The sequence below is a fragment of the Dysidea avara genome, chromosome 7 (assembly GCF_963678975.1).
Source record: "Dysidea avara chromosome 7, odDysAvar1.4, whole genome shotgun sequence".
Taxonomy (NCBI): Eukaryota; Metazoa; Porifera; class Demospongiae; order Dictyoceratida; family Dysideidae; genus Dysidea; species Dysidea avara.
Window position 1 is genome coordinate 817,573 of NC_089278.1, and position 18,130 is coordinate 835,702.

The window sequence follows — 18,130 nt, forward strand, 5'->3', positions numbered from 1 at the left end:
TTATAATAACTGCAGTTGAGCTGCTTCCAGTGATATGAATATCCACAGAAGTGTTATACCACACACAACAATTAATTTAATTGCGGTCAAAGAAGATATTAACAACCGTTTAGTGTAATGTGTTAATTTGTAATGTACACTCTCTGTGGCCAGCGAAAAGTAAGCATTATTGTGGTTATCTGCCCTAGGAATAAGGCTGCTTTAAGGGTTGTGTTATGTTATGGTTGGCTTATCTACCTGTTGTGCTTTGTCCAGGTGAATCGTTTCACAAGGGATTCCCCCTCTCCAACACAATGAGTAGAGATACTTTACAGCTGCTGTCCTAATTGAAATGTATACTGATGCAGTGGCGGGTCCAGGGGAGGGGGGTATGGGAGCATGTACCCCCTCTCCCCTCACCTTTCCCTCCTAAAGAAAAAAAACTCATACAATATTTGGATACTTTAATAGAGCAGTCACCGCATATGACACTCAGGAATCCTCCACAGTCCACAATTATTGCGGAGTATGGGAAAACTTTCATCTGTAGCTGGGCACACTTAGCTATAGCCTGCTAAGATAAAACTGCAAATAGTTCTTTGTATGCCATATTATATGACAGTAGGCTCATAACTGCATGACTGTCACTGATCCCTACCCTACAGCTCTTGATCAATACAGGCCACTTAGAAAGAAGTTTGTGTATAAAAACAAAATTTCAGTCCTGAAACATATAAAACCCTTTTGGGAGGCACCCTGCTCCACAAAACCACTACCCTGGTGCACTCCTTCTTGTCAAACCCTGGATACACTAGCTACTGTGATATGAGGGTTGAACCTCTGCTTACAGACGAGACCATTAGATTTGCAACTGCTAATGATGAGGAATTGAGGATGAAGCTCGAGTACACATCAGAAGAAATTTTTGATGTCAAAGTACCTATAATGCAAATGTTCCTTTATATACAGGTATCCTTACTTTATTGACATTTTCAAAGTGAGAAACAACAAAAGTATATGAGCAGGAAGATTAAGGTGGGTTCTTTTACCTCCTTTGTGTTGCTGACTTTTAGTGGCATGGGTCATGAAAATGAAGATCTCAAGACAGTGGCGGATCTAGGATTTTTAAAAGGGGGTTTCTGAAGTTGGTATAGCTGAATAAGGCACCTGATGACATTTCTCCAGAGATCTGAGAGTGGATTTTAGGCTACTTTTAGTTAGCAATTACAATAAATCCAATGCTTTAAACTGCAAATACTATAGCACAAAGATTGTGACTATATAAGCTGTAGTTTTGATTGCTCTATTAGAGTAGTTACTTGACTGCTATCTCGATCGTTTTCAATGCAGTGAGAGATGAAAAGTGAAGTGTTGCTGAGGGTTTAATAACTATATATGGTGTTAGTTAAGTGCAGCTGCTTGCATGCTACTGAAATACAGTGGTACATATAGTTGTTTGATATGACGAATTGTCAGTACAACAATGTTTATGTATTTAGACTGCCACTGAGCTAATTTTAAAAGGGGGTTTCTTTCGAAACCCCAGAAACCCATCTGGATCCACCACTGCAAGATATGCCATGATATAGGACCATGGCCCAGTGTGTGTACAGGGTTAACAAGTATACACACATGATTTGAAACAGGTATACAAAAGTATACATAAGTATGCGCAGGTATCTATACACAAGTATATACCTACCTAAGTATACATGTGTATACCTGTGGCTGTGTATATACACAGAGTGTATTATACATTCATAATATATGTTCTGTATACTACAGAAAACTGAGAATAGATATTCATCATCAATGCAAGGAATTATACTGCATATCTGGTAATATAGTTGTGTGATGTCAAGTAAGGTTGCACTGAAGGATTGGTTATTGTTTTTGTGGTCCACTAATATGTGTGCTGGAGATAGATCACATCATGGCTGTCCTCTAGGAGCACTTTACCAGTTGACCTTGCAATACTTGTCTAGTTCTTTTAACATTTCAGTGTTGCTAGGGGTGGTGGCAACTGAAGGGGTGCTGCATGATAATCCAGAAATAAATTTTAAAATGCTAAACACTGTGTGGCTAGCTAATTAAAGTGCACAGTGGCGGATCTAGGATTTTTAAAAAGAGGTTTCTGAAAATTGGTATAGCTAAATAAGGCATCTGATAACAATTCTCCGAAAAATTTTAAGATTTTAGAAACTCTGAGATAGGATTTTCGGTAATTTTTTGTTGGCAATTACAATAAATTCAATACTTTAAATTGTAAATAATTACTAAATACTATAGCTAACTATAGGGTAAACATTGTGACTACAATTAAGCTGTGGCTTTGATTGCTCTATTAGAGTAATTACTTGACTGCTCTATTAGAGTATCTCGATCGCTTTTAATGCAGTGGGAGATGAAAAATCAAGTGTTGCTGATGGTTTAATAGCTAAATGGTGTTAGTTAAGTGCAACTGCATGTATGCTACTGGTTAATAAATAAATAAAATAAATAAAATATAGTTGTTTGCTATGACAAATTGTCAATACAACAATGTTTATGCAATGAGAATGCCACTAAGCTAAATTTAAAAGGGGGTTTCTATCGAAACCCCAGAAACCCATCTGGATCCGCCACTGGTGCATGATGTGAGTAAGTATAGTCTAGCCGCAGTGACTGTTGAATGTCATGGGATATTTGACTGACTGCTCTATTAGAGTACCTCAATTCATCTGTGTCCTCCCCTCACTAACCCACCACTGCATACCTTGGAGAAGCAACCTGAGAAAATTACATTGCTGTACAAAATTATCAAATGATTTCAGTTGGTAGACATCAATGTACAAGGACAAGTAACTAGACACAGTGACCAAACAAGAATGAACAGATGATACAAAAATCTTCTTTCTTCCATTCTTTTTTTTTTTTTTTCCTGGGGGTATCCAGCACCCCTTGCCACCACCCCTAGCACTAGATGTTGAAGTGCTAGCCAAAAGAAAGACTAAAAAATTTATTGGAGTAAGGGAAAGGCACCTGACCTTCTATCAGAGCAAGGTCAAGAGCCCTATGGCTGGCCGGGCGGAGCATGCTCCCCTGAGACAAGCAATTGCTGAACGCAACAGCGAAAAACTAAGGCGACAGCGTAACCAGGCCATAACACTACTGTAAGGAGCACCCCTTTTCAAAGACAGCAAATAGGCCAGACGTTTGTAAACAACATTAGTACACCAACTCATTCCACCAAATGTGGAAAACACTAACAGTACAAAAGAGCCCATCTCAACTTCTTTGATCCTTTGCTCATATTTTCTGCATTTCTCCTTCTCAAATCGCCGATATAGTGAAGACACTGGAGTGGTGCAGTACGATGAAGCAGTTGGGTTGAAAACCTTGACATCAAAAAAAGCCCTCTGGTGTTGGCCACCCCAGAATCCATCAGCTGAGACATCCAAACGAGCCCCATCCTCAACAATTGCCGTTGAGTATGTTTCACCTGAAAGGGTCTGTAATGAAGGTTCCACACACACACACACCAGAACACACTTCTGATAGGGCATCAACAGTAAAGTCCCTTAATTCATTATGTCTAAGGATGGGATAACCACCAGTGGGACAATTCATAGCATGGTCCACAGAGAATCCCTTACCACAAACGCACTGTGTAGGCAAACCAGATGGAAGCCACCCATAGTGCAAGCAAAGTGCATCACGAAAAGCGCCCTTATGCAAAGCAAAGCCGTGCTCGTCAACAGGCAAAGCTGAAAGCCAAGATGAAGCCCCCTTCTCACTAGACAGTGCCATGATTCTCTGTAGATCAGCAGACAATGATTGGTGCAAACTGGCAGCAAAATCAGCTTGTGCTTCCTTCCATTCACAGTTAAATTATGGAGCTAACTTCAAAATTTGTAGTAAGTTATAACATAGTACGATTAGAGTATATAGTGGTGGTAGTTATGAGACATTTAACTTCAAAGCATTGCTATCACCTAAAACTGTAATCTTGGTATTTCACATTACCAATAGGGAAAGATGTACCCATATGGCTATCAATAATATTCCTACCATGTGGTGGTCTCACTGGTCTGTATGATAATTTTGGAACACTGCGTGTATTATGAGACACATGGAGACACTGTGCTAGCAAGTTAACTATTTCAAGTTATGGTAAACTTCATATTAAAGGGTAGCAGGGACACTAGAAAGTCAAAACAGATTAGTTGACTTCATTCATACTATCAGTGACTACGGTATTAAAGTGGTGCAAAGTCAATCATTTATTATCAGTATTCCAATATATATTATTTAAGGAGCTATATTCTACTCGGCTATATACTCACTGATTGAGCTAGTTTTGTACAGTAAACAATGATAACAGGAAATGTGTGGCGGGCAACAATTTACGTCCGAGTCATTATTAGTATTATTATTATTGTTAATTAGCAAAGCCCACTAGGGGCAACACGCTAATGAGCATTACAATCACATATTATATTATATTACTTAATATATACGATATATCGATGTGTCTAGAGCTCCGGCAGCCGGAGGTGGTTTGCCAATGCTACAGCTCCGTCAGTTCATCACGTGCCATAGATATTAAGCGGGGCGCCGTATCAGTAGCCTTAGCACGCTCGCCTTAGCACCAATAGTGCTGCGTACTTTCAGTTGAAGACCACCAATACTTCGTACTTGAGGCCAGCTTGATCCATTGAAGTGGAAGAAAGTACCGGAATAAAGCTAGCGGAGGACTGAAAAGTGACTGGCCGTTTTCTACAGGGGAGCCGGAAAGTGTCCACTGGATTTTTAAGTCCGTGTTTTAAGTGTTATAGGTACTCCTCATGAACAATGAAGTGTGGTGATCCACCTCAAATTAGCTACTGATCGTCATCATTAGTAACTACTCATGCAGTGCAAGTTGAAAAGTCTGGTTAACAAATCTTTTATTATTTTATTTATTAACACTTTACAGTGACCAGCACTGAAGGTCTATAGCAACATGTTCCTCTGAATGTAGAGGGAGCTTGCATGGTTAAATAGCTGCCAGACTAATTATCAAGCTAGGCTGAGTCGTGATCATTGGGTGAAGCCAGATTATAGTATACTACTATAGAGTTTGATGTATCAGTGTTGCTGCTATAAGACCATTCTCAAAACAAGGAGAATTTTAAGCCTTTCAAGATTAAATTTGAGGGTACTTTTGCTGGTTGAGCATGCTATTTTGAAGGTCAACCTGCCTTAGAGACTTTTAAAGCTTGAAATTGAATTTAAGGACAAGTGAAAGTTAATGTGTTACTTTAAAAACAGGCATAATTTAAGACACTTGGGCTCTTGGATATCAAACTTAATAGTCAGTTCAGCACTACAAGTGTGAAAATCAATGTGTTCGGTGCATGCAGTTTTAACCTGGGAAATATTTACATATTAGCTAGACTGTCTCAAGATCGAACTGATCTACATACAGGGTAATTGTCACTCACAATTTAAGGGGTGTATCTGAGATTTTGGGAAGGGTATTACATCTACATATTATAACATCAAGTTGCAGCTCTCCAACATGGAACAATTTCAAGTACTGTTCAAGTTCCCCTGTAGTCAAAAGATCAATATTTGAAATAGTGAAACCAACTTTTTAACAAATTCTCCACATCAAGAAAAATGGAGTCAACAGATCCGACTCCAAAGTTTTACATCCCAATTCTGTAAAGTGTCCACAAGTTCTATTGTATACACACATATCTACTGTATGCACACACTATGTCATTCTGTATATTGTCTATATACCAGGAAAGTGATTATTATTTTTAGTTGTCATTTACTGGCTGCACCTTTTATAGTACAGAATTGATCATTTGAACTATAACAGTACAGCAAAGAAGAAATTTCTTAAATTAATTAATGTTTGACTACTTCGTGAAATAATCTTGGGCTACCTATTGGTCAGCAGATTCTTCAAAGCATGAGCGGCATATCCATACTCTCCTCTTCGGTGATCTTTTGAGACCAACACAATTAAAGTGGTACCATACTAAGCAGCTTTCACAAACAATTGAATTCTGTTCATCGTCAATTATCTCCCTTGTGCATCTTCCACAATACCATGTGGGATTGGCTTGAATTATAGATACTACACTGTTAATAGCTGCCCATACTTCCCGGGTGCAATACTTCCTGCACATATCTAAGCAGACATTTTCATCAGTGCATGATGATGAAACCATCTCAGGTCTCATTTCTACATCATCCTCTTCTATAATTCGGCTCCCATCTATGGCGTCCTTTGCAATTTGTAGATCAACAAACCAGGTTAAAATCACTAAAAATGAAAACATCTTCCAAGATCCACACAGGTTATTTAACATACATACCAAGTTCCTTTTGCTTAGCACCTTTGTATAGGAATGACACAGGCCTGCTTCCTCTGGACTTCTTTCTAGGGAGACCAATAACAGTCTTGTCAGCTCCTTTAGGTCTTCCTCTCTTTCGCATTTTACTAGGTAACCTAATACTTTGTAACTCTGTGGATGCAATCAGATTGTGATAAATGTTTTGCAAGTTTGTACCACAGTTCTAATACCACCCCTGGTAATTTACTGATTACACTATTTCACACACACACACACACACACACAATACACAAACATGCACACACACAACACATACTGTATTACCGTAAAACAGGAAAAGTTTGTCGTCAAAAGATTTTCATCGCTGGCTGTATCGATGAAAATTAAAACAACGAATTATTGTTAACTATTATATGGATAATTCGTGTATACAAATATTAACGTATAGCTAGCTATTCCGTCAAAAGTGACAAAAATATGTAGCATAGAAATTTTAATAGACGAAAATTTTCTGCATTGAAATTTTCCTGATTTACGGTATATGTACACTTGCACAAAGCAAATGCAAGAATCAAACCCTTCAATTACCATACTACACACATCAAAATTACCTAGTGGACACTGGGAGTTGTAACATCAAATGGCTACCATCAAACCCTTCAATTACCATACTACACACATCAAAATTACCTAGTGGACACTGGGAGTTGTAACATCAAATGGCTACCATCAAACCCTTCAACTACCATACTACACACATCAAAATTACCTAGTGGACACTGGGAGTTGTAACATCAAATGGCTACCATCAAACCCTTCAATTACCATACTACACACATCAAAATTACCTAGTGGACACTGGGAGTTGTAACATCAAATGGCTACCATCAAACCCTTCAATTACCATACTACACACATCAAAATTACCTAGTGGACACTGGGAGTTGTAACATCAAATGGCTACCATCAAACCCTTCAATTACCATCAAACCCTTCAATTACCATACTACGTACATCAAAATTACCTAGTGGACACTGGGAGTTGTAACATCAAATGGCTACCAACAAACCCTTCAATTACCATACTACATACATCAAAATTATCTAGTGGACACTGGGAGTTGTAACATCAAATGGCTACCATCAAACCCTTCAACTACCATACTACGTACATCAAAATTACCTAGTGGACACTGGGAGTTGTAACATCAAATGGCTACCATCAAACCCTTCAACTACCATACTACGTACATCAAAATTATCTAGTGGACACTGGGAGTTGTAACATCAAATGGCTACCATCAAACCCTTCAACTACCATACTACGTACATCAAAATTACCTAGTGGACACTGGGAGTTGTAACATCAAATGGCTACCATCAAACCCTTCAATTACCATACTACACACATCAAAATTACCTAGTGGACACTGGGAGTTGTAACATCAAATGGCTACCATCAAACCCTTCAACTACCATACTACACACATCAAAATACCTAGTGGACACTGGGAGTTGTAACATCAAATGGCTACCATCAAACCCTCCAATTACCATACTATGTACATCAAAATTACCTAGTGGACACTGGGAGTTGTAACATCAAATGGCTACCATCAAACCCTTCAACTACCATACTACACACATCAAAATTACCTAGTGGACACTGGGAGTTGTAACATCAAATGGCTACCATCAAACCCTTCAACTACCATACTACGTACATCAAAATTACCTAGTGGACACTGGGAGTTGTAACATCAAATGACTACCATCAAACCCTTCAACTACCATACTACGTACATCAAAATTATCTAGTGGACACTGGGAGTTGTAACATCAAATGGCTACCATCAAACCCTTCAATTACCATACTACACACATCAAAATTACCTAGTGGACACTGGGAGTTGTAACATCAAATGGCTACCATCAAACCCTTCAACTACCATACTACACACATCAAAATTACCTAGTGGACACTGGGAGTTGTAACATCAAATGGCTACCATCAAACCCTTCAATTACCATACTACACACATCAAAATTACCTAGTGGACACTGGGAGTTGTAACATCAAATGGCTACCATCAAACCCTTCAACTACCATACTACACACATCAAAATTACCTAGTGGACACTGGGAGTTGTAACATCAAATGGCTACCATCAAACCCTTCAATTACCATACTACACACATCAAAATTACCTAGTGGACACTGGGAGTTGTAACATCAAATGGCTACCATCAAACCCTTCAATTACCATACTACACACATCAAAATTACCTAGTGGACACTGGGAGTTGTAACATCAAATGACTACCATCAAACCCTTCAACTACCATACTACACACATCAAAATTACCTAGTGGACACTGGGAGTTGTAACATCAAATGGCTACCATCAAACCCTTCAACTACCATACTATGTACATCAAAATTACCTAGTGGACACTGGGAGTTGTAACATCAAATGGCTACCAGGTGTTAACTCAGGAAGCAAATGCCAACTATTCATGTCGGGTGAAGGTTGGCTAACAATACCTTCAAGTGTGAGACATGATACAACCTCTTGTATTTTATTAGTCTTGCCCCAATAGGATTTGACTTTTAGCACCTGAGTAATGCAAAGTCATCAGGTCCCCATGAGCAGCTAAGTAATGTGAAGAAAATTTCTTGCTCAAGGAAACAACAATAACTGCATAACCAGGTACTGAACCTAGAATGTTTTGACTATCAGGCAGGTGTTCTAGCCACTTGGCTCACGCACGCACGCACGCACGCACGCACACACACCATTGCTTCTAGTTTGCACTGTGTCTACCAATGGTACAGGCAGCTGATATCCTATGCAAAATTTGAGTAAGTAGTCATTAAACTACAAAGTACCTTGATCATGATGATCATTCTTTTCAAGTAGGTGATTTTCTGTTGTGTTTACTTCACTATTTCTTGTGCCATCACTTTCATTATCACCATGGCTGGTACTTGATCCACTACTATTACTACAAACAGCATTAGATTGTGTCGTACATGTACCTATCAAAAGAGTTCATTGCATAAGTGCTGAAAATGTTTGTCAGTCCACACTCACCAGCATTCTCAACAGCTTGACTGCCTTCATTCCTAGCATTCTGATTAGCACTGTGACCTTCACTGACACAACCAACAAGGGATTGACTTGCAGTAACAGCAACAGTTCCTCTTTGGTCACTGCAGTGCTGATCTTGAGCTGCATAAATGTCATAAAAATATTAACAAATACGGGTGATTACATACCTGCACAAAGAATTGCATCCCTTCCAGATGCCCATATATCTCTCAAGGTCTGTAGCAAAGTGTACCTTCTTGTGAATTCAGTCATGCCAACCTCGGAAGAAAGAGAAGCTACCTCCACAGCAACAATATGGCTTTTATGGTATTTCTGGTGCTGTGTTAAACATGACCGTTGTGGTCCATGCCCAATACTTGAAATCTGTACATACAATTATAGTGAATTTTATAGCTGTATAATCATATACTACTCACACTGCTTGATGCCTCAACTGTTAATTCTGATTTCTTATAGTAAGCATCTCTCATATAATCCTTTGTCCAACGTTCCGCAAGAAGTAAGGGAGTAAATAAAGGGTGTTTCTTTCTTTCTCGCACAGCAAAAATATGACGACAAGGGAGGTTGGTGGTGTTCCAAAATGCACAGTGGCATCCGTTGACTGTCACCTTCAAAATCCCTTCCGATGATGTAATATGGCATTCTCGATCATGTGCTGAGACTATGGTGACCTTCCTCCGCAATGAAAGCTGCTTGGATACATAATTTAATGCATAAGGTGTGAGAACTGAGGAGTATTCAATTTCTACAGGATCTTTCATATCAATCCTTTTCTTCACCATAGCCATCAATGTGCAGTGATCCCTCTCATTCCGTAAAGTTGACAGCAGGGCACAAAAGTGTTCAAAAAAATGCATGAGTGTGTTGTACCTGTACAATGATTTATAATTTAAATTAGGATATTACATAAAATATACATATATAATTTTGTATTCATCTATCCATGAGCAAGAACACAAGAGGTATATATTAAGGATGTGCTGGTTGAGGCATGCAAACTGAGTAATTAAACAGTATAAGAATAGGTATAAGTGATCATGGTACATACATTGATGAGAAATGTTGAAATCATTGCAATCATACTACCGTGCAACGATTTGCACTAGTACAGTATACAGTACATGGTAATAAGCAAGTACACTTATATAATATTTCTTAGTTATCATTCTTTCCCTAACTTGGATAATAATTACAACAGAGTGAAACCGTCTAGAAAAGTCCCTATAACATGGTGAGCCATGGTAGTTACTCATACAGTAAATGATCCACACGTATAATCACAATAGATATGTTTTAATGTTTAGCCCTTGAATATGAATTGTGTATCATACATTATGCGGTATACTGTGCTTTATATTAGGGAACATGGAGAGTTGGCCAAAAATATCATCCAAAAATCATCTTCACAATACTATCCTGTCACCTTGGCAGTATTGGTTAGGTATAACCAAGCCCAAAAGTGCCTTCAGAATGTTTCCAATAGATTTTTAAAATTTTTTGTTTAATGCAATTTTCTACTGCCTGTCTGCCTGCCTGCCTGCCTGATGCCTTCAGACAAGTGCAACTCGATAATAGCTAGCTATTTTATTCAATGTTGCTTTAGCTTGACAGATGCACCACAGTATGTACAATGTACACATCATGGACTTACCTTTGTCCTCCTTTGTGTCCCGTTTCTTTTTGTTAACAGCCAAAGGTATCAATTTGTGATAACAAGGTGTTGATTGCGGTAGCGCAATGGCTTCCATACAATTGTAAACAGGAATCATCCATATTTTCCATGGTTACTGGATTGATTGCAGAGGCACTTCTACTGTTTTTTTGTTTGTAGCACTGTGAAATGAGCTGAAAATAGCTGAAAGACAAGTGTAATGGTTTCAAGACAATAATTTATAGTTGGGGCACATTTTCAGTCATAAACATTACCTCTGGCGAAAATGTAAACAAACAAGTACATATATAAGAGTTTTAAAGTTTGACTAGGGATCATACAGTAGTAAAAAAGTAGGGAACAAGGGAGGTTGCCTACACCTGCAAATATGTTAGTGAATATTTATCCTTGTATCCATGACTGAATTATGGATTAAATGTCCACTAGTTTATCTGCAAGTGTAGGTGACCTCCTACTTTTTTCTATGATCCCTAATTGAATTTACAATTCTTAATTTTCCCTTATACTTGTCTAGATATGCATTCAAACATGCAGATACCTTGCACAAACACTCTTCACTTTAGCGTTGATACTCTCTAATTTGTTGTTTGTCCTCTCACCCAGGGTGAAGGCTGTGTTCTTAAAACATTCTACCCATTCCTCTCGAATGGGATGCCAATTATCATTGTAGTAAGTAAAAACTGTGGTGAGACCAGCAAGCCGTAAATCCTATAATAACAACACCATGAAGTCACATAACATACCTACATGCACAATACACATGATACAATAGTGTTATGAACCTCTTCGAAATTTGACTGATTTAAAATTGGTCAACCCATTTTGAAATGCACCACCCAGATTTAATACTACAAATTTAGATAGGCCCATTTTGAAATAAGTTAGCCTAACCCTTTTTAAAACTCGCTTATAGGTGAGTTGTACATGTGTAGTTAACTAGCTCTTTTTATCTAGCTGGAACCCTTTTAAGCCTACTATTAAGCAGATACTTTCTTCTCTTAATTGCCGTAGAAATCAAGAAATGGTAACCACGCCTCTTAATAAGCTATTGTGTAGCTCACTCAGTATAAGTAGCCAGATGATATTTAATAAAGCATTCACAAATCAGTGAAAAATGTCATAAACTGAAATGCGTAATACATCACTAGATTTGCCTTTTCATGGAGAATATCCTTGCTTCATTTTTGTACCACAAAAAAAACGTAAGTTATGTTGTAAAATGTAAGTTTATCGTACCTTGATGAATACCTCAATTCATGGCAATGTTGCAAATTTTGCTTTCTAGTGATGTAACTCCAAAAGTACATAGTACTGACCAGAAAAGACTACAACTTTTAACACCCCATTGTTTATTCTCTCTAAACAACAAAGTAGTTGTAAAATCAAGCAAGTCGGGTTTTCACTCAGCAGATCACATATACATGATTGAGCCATGTGTACAGTGAGTATGGTTTTAATACAGATACATGACTACAATAAGCACATCAGCTATTTACACTGATGAAGTGGTAACAACTTATGTATCACACATTCTTGCTTACTTCATAATGCTGATTGTAGTCTGACTCAGACCTAGAATATGCAAGTTTTAACAAAATTTCCAAAGCATGATCTCTTTCTCCAGCTCTGATTCCCATTTTGTCACAAGTAATCTCTCGTCTAAAACTTCGTAACATGTGAAATAAACAAAGCTGTAAACAAATACCAGGAAACTCTTTTGCAAAAACAGCTCTCTCACTGCAATCTTTGTCTGAGATTAAAACTCTTGAGGAGGCCCAAGCTGGATTGTGAGACTTGAAAACTTGTATCATTTTTCCCATTGACTCCTCAGTTTCCAAAACTGTAACAAAGGCACACACAATTTCACTTTGACCATTTCCGTCAACCACCATCATCAAGTACACGGGCATCCTCAATTCTGTTAATTTATATGTTGCATCCACCAGTAAAACTTCTGGGAAAGCAGAAAAGGTTGATTTCATAATGCCGTCTTGAAAAACAATACCAACAAGATTCTTGTCTTCATCACACAGAAATTCAACTGTTGATCCTGGAAGAAATAGCTCTAAAGAGCACTTCAAGTATGTACACGGGTACATAAGTTCTACATATTAGGGTTGAAACTGATCTTGATGACCCACTGACCCCTATAGTAATTTTGGAACTAACCCTAAAACCAAGGTATGGATCAAGAGCTACATTTTATCATAGCAGCAGTTATATCTAATATCAAATATTGAACAAAACATTATACACTTGTACAAATCAGCGTTGAATCAGGGTCGAGTCACCCGGGTCACATTCTGAGCTGGTTTACAGAATATCCACGTCTGACCCAAATTGGATCGCATGTGACATTAATCATTTAGTTTGGTGACATGGGAATTGATGCATCATGGTGTATCATGGTCTGAGCTCTTTATTGAGTCACATCCACTATGTAGCATAGATAATATTTTTCTATTACTGCATGGCTGTAGGCATACGTGGAGCCATGCCCCACTAATCCATTATATATCATACAACTCAATAGGAAACACAGTGATTGTATAAGTCTTTGCCAGCTTTTTTTGTGGGGCATGCCCACTTATTGGAAATGTGTGATATTGCCCATAGATGATAAACCTACTTATTTAGCCAAACCAACACCAATTATTTTACTGACTGATCATTATTATAGCTCACGCTATATAGCTAGAAATTTTAATACTTATACTAGTGGGATGCCCAAAATATAGCTAGAAGTTTTAGATATAAATAGTGAACATGAACACCTTGGGTTACTTCCAGGTCATCTGAATCGGTAGTAGTGACCTGATTTCAATGTTGCCATAAATAGTACATTATTCCAAACCAGATAAGTTTTTATTGATGAACTACTTCAACAATATAATCGCAATAAGTGGGTGTGGCTCCAAGGCCTACAGAGAGCAGCATGTAAATCTTGCTGTTCGAGATATCATCCAAAACTTATTAGAAACTAATTCCGTGTTTCATCACACAGTCCCATTCTTAAGTTATTGATTACAAATGTTATGTTCCCCCTATATACAAGGCACCTATAATGACTAATCTGTCAACACTACCCTGTGAAAAGGGGCGGAGCAATAGGCTGCTTGCATACAGTCATTATTTGTGACCTAATTTTAGAAAACTGTCGATATCCGCACAATTTAAATGCATTTTATTTGTTCTTTGTTTTCTACAGGGACAGGGGAATGTACTAGCCAAGTTTCAGCTTCCTAAGTTAAGCAGCATTGGAAATACGACACTAGACAGCCGGACGAGCAAATAATTTGATATGTACAGAAGCTATCGAGAAAAGAATCTACAGGCGCTTACATAAACCATCATAACTTACTGATACAACGACGTACGGAATTTAATCTTGGCTCATTGTGTTCGCCATGAATTTGTGCATCCACCAAGGTATAGTTTTTTTCCCCAGGCATGCTTCTTTGTTCGAGAAGGAAGGCAAATTCACTGAAAAACGATCGTCAGTAAATTCTTTCGTCACCGCAACGTAAACAAACGTCTGTAACTTTGGAATCCTTTCGTGTATGTAGATGAAACAAAGATTTTTGTACTCCCTATGGACAGGCGAACACAATGATTCCCAGGATTTATCCATTGGCGGCTTAATTCACCCACCAGCGAGACGATGAAAACTTGCATAATTTTTTTTCTGGAGCTTGCGTTTTTTACCCATAGTTTTTAAATGTGTTTTATTACAAAAGTGCTGTTGTGCGTATATCGACGGTTTTCCAAAATTCGGTCACATTTTTACTAATCATTCATTCTGCATGAAACCCCACCAGTGGCACACTTACATTGCCATCCACCTAAACCAATGCAGTGATAAAACTTGATTGATACGTCATTCATGTTATCCGATATTTTGTAAATGTGACCTACTTGACACAAACATTATGGCTCAGTTGACCTGGAAAATCCAAATAACTCTTGATTTTTAACCCTGCTATATACAGCACTGTACATATGGCATGCAAAAAGCACTCACACCTGTGGCGTTCAGTGTGTGTGTGTGTGTGTGTGTGTGTGTGTGTGTGTGTGTGTGTGTGTGTGTGTGTGTGTGTGTGTGTGTGTGTGTGTGTGTGTGTGTGTGTGTGTGTGTGTGTGTGTGTGTGTGTGTGTGTGTGTGTGTGTGTGTGTGTGTGTGTGTGTGTGTGTGTGTGTGTGTGTGTGGGCATGTGCAGGTGTGTGGGACTTACAAAAGCAATAATTGCAGCAGTTAATTTGAATAAAAATCCAAAAAATACGTACTATAGCATATAATTGATGGTATCTTCCAAGCTTGTTTCTTGGATTACACGTCACTGCAACAGGTTTACAGCCATAACATGATGAGTATACTACTTCTAACCACTGGATTTCAAACTAGTTTCAAGTGCAGGGGTTATTTATTTCTTTTAAGGCTTTACAGCACAAGTGCAACTGAAGGTTTGTAGGACACCTGGTCCTACAGCCTGTTTAAGATGTTATATTAAGTGTATTTGAAAAGTTGCAGAAAGGAGAAAAATCCATGACTGTACCTGGGAAGCCTGGCAGCCTTGAATCTGCATCCTATATCAGTTCAAGCACTCTTCAAGATTGTGTTCAGAGGTTAGCATAACTGCAATTGATATTGTTTTAAGACAACTAAACATGCAGTTAAGTAGTACATATATACATATTTAAGGCAAGTTTCTAGTCCATTAGTAAGTCAGTTTCCAGTCTGTTAGAGGAGATATAGAAGGGTGCTTACACACCCCTCTATTACTTCTGCATTCAAGTATGCATGCACATAATATATATTATGCAAGTGCATATGAGATAACTATGTTATGTGCTCAAAGAAGTACTGCTGCTATATAAGACCGGATCTGCATTTTTAACTCCATTTTAATTACATATTTATCTACATAGGAGTGGTCAACCAAAGTTTCAGCCTGTAAACTAAGAACGTTCAAAGAAAACTGGTAAAAAAAAGAAAGATTGATTTGTACAGTGACAAAATGGAACTTGAAAATAAAAATAAATTACATGTGCCTAGTTCAACAGTCACAACTTACGAGTACAATCAACATGACTTTCCCTGTTACTTTCTCATAAAATTAATAAGTAATTTATGCCTTTCAGCACTACAAGGGTAAAATTTGAAAAAAGTGAGAGTGAATGGCTTATTGAACATGGAGCATACTAATGCTCATGTCTTTCATATCTTTGAGAACATTGATGATAGTAAACAAAGATTTTTAAACTTTGGGAAATATGTTTTTGCACTTAGCACCTTTCTTCATCATGAAAACAAGTGTTCAATAAATTTACACAATTTTTATTGTTCACAAATATTTCACCCATTGTATCGATTTAATACTGTAAAATTAGGTTTGTGCGAAAATGTGGAATACTTGCAATGCACAATAAATAAAATATTTGGTGATGTACATTACTCAGTTACACAAAATGTTTTACCTTCTATTGCCTTCAGATAAGAAGTCAATTTTTCCAAATCATTTCCATCCATTTTCCGTATTGAGTGCTTTATATTGCTGATATCTTTTAGGGTAACAATCTTCCCAGTTGATTGTGATAGGTGCTGCTGAAGTAGCTTATTGTTCACCCTTAATTTTAACAATTCAGCAGCTTCATTCCGTTCAGATGGTGTCAACTTTCGTTGTCGGGGTAAATGATCATAAATAGCCTGTTAGAAAAAAAATTACATGTACACACGTAATAGAAATAGCCCAATGCATGATGTAATTAATTTCTAGCATACTGTACCTTGCTGACTTCATGATTGTGAGTATTGCATACGTCTGTGATCTCCAGGTACTGGCCATCTTCACTTAAGTTAAGCTTTATACAAGCTTTGCAATTCTGCTTAATCGTGCTGCACATAATATTATACGTAGCATCATCAGCTAAATAAGTTTCGATCACTTAGTTGCTATACCTGTGACAAGTTCTCTGGCCAGATCCTTTGCTGTGGAACGGCTTTCCACCAAGATTGCACGTAAGGTGCAAAGAATAATAATGTAATTTTTCATTTGCTTCTCTTCGGTGCTCTTTTCCGAGCAGCATCCAGCGTCCGCGAGTCAGTGTAGGCTAACTGGACATTATTCCCTTGTTGGTACGCAGTAAATCTTCTCCTTCAGCTGCTCGTAAGACGAAAACTTCTCACCAAGAACAAAGTTTACGCTGTCACACTACTCTTCAACAGTCCCTAACACTCCCTCCCGCTCAGAGTCACTTTCTTCCATTTAAACCATACAGCACGATACAGGTACAGGCGACAGGCGGCCCAGTCTATAGTTCAACTGAAATACCGCGTGTTGAAGTATCACATCACGTGATGGAGTGACGGAGGCAAACCACCTCCGGCTGCCCGAGCTCTAGAAACACCGTTATATATACGCGCGCTTAAAATTGTTTGTGGCAACCTTGCTGATGAACTTGACAGGTATGATCTGGTATTAATAGCAAAGGTTTCCATTGCATACATTGTTATATGTTACCTTGCTGTACCAATATATATACGGACTAGACACTATTCGATAGTTGGCTATAGTTAGCTCACAGTATGGGTGGAACATGGTACGTTCATGCATTTTTTATCTCTAATTACATTTACGGAGTGGTGCAGTGTGTTATTTGCCTCAGTTATGATGAGACTTTATCGCCAAGTGAAGGTGAGTAGTTTATAATAAGTGTAGTTTGCTTTTTTGAAAGGTAATTATTGTCTGTTCTGTAGCAACTAGCTACAGCTAGTTGTTAAACTGCTACGTAGCTGGCTATAAAACACGATAGCTAGCTATATAGCGATTCATATTTTCGTTTCGGCCATTGATACGCTGTATTATAGCTAACTATGTATATGTACAGAACAAATTGGGCAGTCCTAGTGTTGTGGTTACTTTATTACTCACCACAACTAACTATATTGTTAACCATAATTATTTTAACAGCTAGTGACAACAGAAGCCACACCTCACTTTGTTGCATTACTGTTATTGTTGTTTTAAATAAAAAC

General features: G+C 38.0%; 2 protein-coding genes across 6 annotated transcripts in view; one reads left to right on the forward strand and one right to left on the reverse strand.

The window, feature by feature from the left end:
* Nucleotides 1-5,778: 5,778 nt before the first annotated feature.
* Nucleotides 5,779-17,462, reverse strand: LOC136262336 (uncharacterized). The gene is made up of 11 exons (XM_066056568.1): nt 17,054-17,462; nt 16,882-16,990; nt 16,573-16,801; nt 12,639-13,147; nt 11,636-11,805; nt 9,842-10,295; nt 9,593-9,788; nt 9,408-9,545; nt 9,203-9,352; nt 6,333-6,482; nt 5,779-6,280 (listed from the first exon to the last, which is right to left on the reverse strand). Exons 1-11 carry the CDS (start codon nt 17,179-17,181, stop codon nt 5,898-5,900), a joined length of 2,616 nt encoding a protein of 871 aa, XP_065912640.1. The 5' UTR covers nt 17,182-17,462; the 3' UTR covers nt 5,779-5,897.
* Nucleotides 17,456-18,130, forward strand: part of LOC136262333 (hemicentin-1-like) — a 40,402-nt gene continuing 39,727 nt past the window's right edge. For 3 of the 5 annotated variants that reach the window (XM_066056559.1, XM_066056563.1, XM_066056560.1), the window contains exon 1: nt 17,590-17,789. In XM_066056559.1, coding sequence (XP_065912631.1) covers nt 17,681-17,789 — 109 coding nt within the window. In that variant the 5' untranslated portion in view covers nt 17,590-17,680. Of the gene's footprint in view, nt 17,561-17,588; nt 17,790-18,130 lie in introns of those variants that run through there. The other 2 variants (XM_066056561.1, XM_066056564.1) reach the window with 2 other exon arrangements.

Bases quoted from the DNA above. Each gene is read 5' to 3' on its own strand.
- LOC136262336 (XM_066056568.1), bottom strand. From the start codon at position 17,181: ATGCTGCTCGGAAAAGAGCACCGAAGAGAAGCAAATGAAAAATTACAT. The intron at 9,789-9,841 runs GTGAGTAGTATA...TTGTATGTACAG, and splicing joins CAGTTGAGGCATCAAGCAGT to ATTTCAAGTATTGGGCATGG. The intron at 9,546-9,592 runs GTATGTAATCAC...ACATTTATGCAG, and splicing joins GGATGCAATTCTTTGTGCAG to CTCAAGATCAGCACTGCAGT.